The 2,009-nt window shown below is 54.4% G+C and overlaps 1 protein-coding gene across 1 annotated transcript in view; it reads left to right on the top strand.

The window, feature by feature from the left end:
• Positions 1-1,253: 1,253 nt before the first annotated feature.
• Positions 1,254-2,009, top strand: part of crebrf (creb3 regulatory factor) — a gene marked incomplete at its 5' end in the record, with an annotated part of 19,526 nt that continues 18,770 nt past the window's right edge. The window contains one exon of the mRNA XM_083665361.1: positions 1,254-1,379. Within this exon, the coding sequence (XP_083521487.1) occupies positions 1,254-1,379 (126 nt within the window). The remainder of the gene's footprint in view (positions 1,380-2,009) is intronic.

Here is a 2,009-nt window from a genome sequence, read left to right as displayed (position 1 = left end):
GCTAACCCTACCCCATAGGCCAGAGACCTCTTCACCCCCACTACCCCCCCTATGCTAACCCTACCCCATAGGCCAGAGACCTCTTCACCCCCACTACCCCCCTGTACAAGTTCTCTCCTGTTAATAATAATTTAAAAAATACTTTATCTTATGATGACTGATGGATAGATGATTCACTTACTTAAACAAATGTGTTTGTTGTAAGTCTCTTTGGATAAAGGCGTCTGCTAAATGCCATGAATGTAAATGTAAACACCGGAGCGGTAGGCTGCCTCCCACCTGGCCGTGGGGGAGCATCTCTGTGCCATGTGTTTATGATGACACTGTCCAGCTTCCCACAGTGGGGCTAACGCCATGCGTGACAGGACCAACTGCCTTTCCACCGTCACTCCCAGGCTTCAACAGGACTTACTCCTGGACTATTCTGTCTAAAACTCAGGCTTTCAGCCTCCTCCTCTACCCCCCTGGTCCTTTGAGCCTCCTCTACCCCCCTGGTCCTTTGAGCCTCCTCTACCCGCCTGGTCCTTTGAGCCTCCTCTACCCCCCTGGTCCTTATGAGGCCAAACGGGGGCTAGGGGTTTAGAGCGAGGGCAGGATATTCCCAAGTGCTAGCCACCTTGGTGGGCGGTCAGTGTAATCCTAGTTAGCTGGCTAGCACTGCACTAGTACTTTTTGTTTTTACGACCACAAACAGCATGAAGTGCTGACTGTAGCTGACCGTAGCTGACCGTACCAGAGCCTGTTGGGAAACTGGAGGATCTGACGTGTTGCTTGTGTCTCGTGGAGGTAGACATCGGAGGACGGGGGAGGCTGGTGGAGGTAGACATCGGAGGATGGGGGAGGCTGGTGGAGGTAGACATCGGAGGACGGGGGAGGCTGGTGGAGGTAGACATCGGAGGACGGGGGAGGCTGGTGGAGGTAGACATCGGAGGACGGGGGAAGCTGGTGGAGGTAGACATCGGAGGACAAGGGAGGCTGGTGGAGGTAGACATTGGAGGACGGGGGAGGCTGGTGGAGGTAGACATGGGAGGACGGGGGAGGCTGGTGGAGGTAGAAATGGGAGGATGGGGGAGGCTGGTGGAGGTAGACATGGTAGGACAGGGGAGGCTGGTGGAGGTAGACATCGGAGGACGGGCTGGAATGTCTACCTCCACCAGCCTCCCCTGTCCTACCATGTCTACCTCCACCAGCCTCCCCTGTTCTAGCCTCTGAAAGGAGGTACAGGGCCTGACCTGGCCACAGGCCGAGCCTCCATGGTCAACCAGGAGAAGTGTGGTCAGAGGTCAACCAGGAGAAGTGTGGTCAGAGGTCAACCAGGAGAAGTGTGGTCAGAGGTCAACCAGGAGATCTGTGGTCAGAGGTCAACCAGGAGAAGTGTGGTCAGAGGTCAACCAGGAGAAGTGTGGTCAGAGGTCAACCAGGAGATCTGTGGGAAGCTGAAACATGATCTAACAAATGTGTTGTGACAACGCTGTGTGTGTGTGTGTGTGTGTGTGTGTGTGTGTGTGTGTGTGTGTGTGTGTGTGTGTGTGTGTGTGTGTGTGTGGTGTTACTGCATATGAAAATGAAGGACAGGCAAATGAAACGTCTGTGTCTGTCTGTGTGTGTGTGTGATGTTACTGCATATGAAAATGAAGGACAGGGAAATGAAACATGACTTCACAGTACTGTAGGTGTGGTAGGGTGTGTTCAGGGAGGGTAGGGTGTGTTCAGGGAGGGTACTGTAGGTGTGGTAGGGTGTGTTCAGGGAGGGTACAGTAGGTGTGGTAGGGTGTGTTCAGGGGAGGGTAGGGTGTGTTCAGGGAGGGTACTGTAGATGTGGTAGGGTGTGTTCAGGGAGGGTACTGTAGGTGTGGTAGGGTGTGTTCAGGGAGGGTACTGTAGGTGTGGTAGGGTGTGTTCAGGGAGGGTACTGTAGGTGTGGTAGGGTGTGTTCAGGGGAGGGTACTGTAGGTGTGGTAGGGTGTGTTCAGGGAGGGTACTGTAGGTGTGGTAGGGTGTGTTCAGGG

The sequence above is a fragment of the Argentina silus genome (assembly GCF_951799395.1).
Source record: "Argentina silus genome assembly, chromosome: 2".
NCBI lineage: Eukaryota > Metazoa > Chordata > Actinopteri > Argentiniformes > Argentinidae > Argentina > Argentina silus.
Note: the sequence above shows the minus strand (reverse complement) of the source record. Positions and strands in the feature narration are given on the sequence as shown.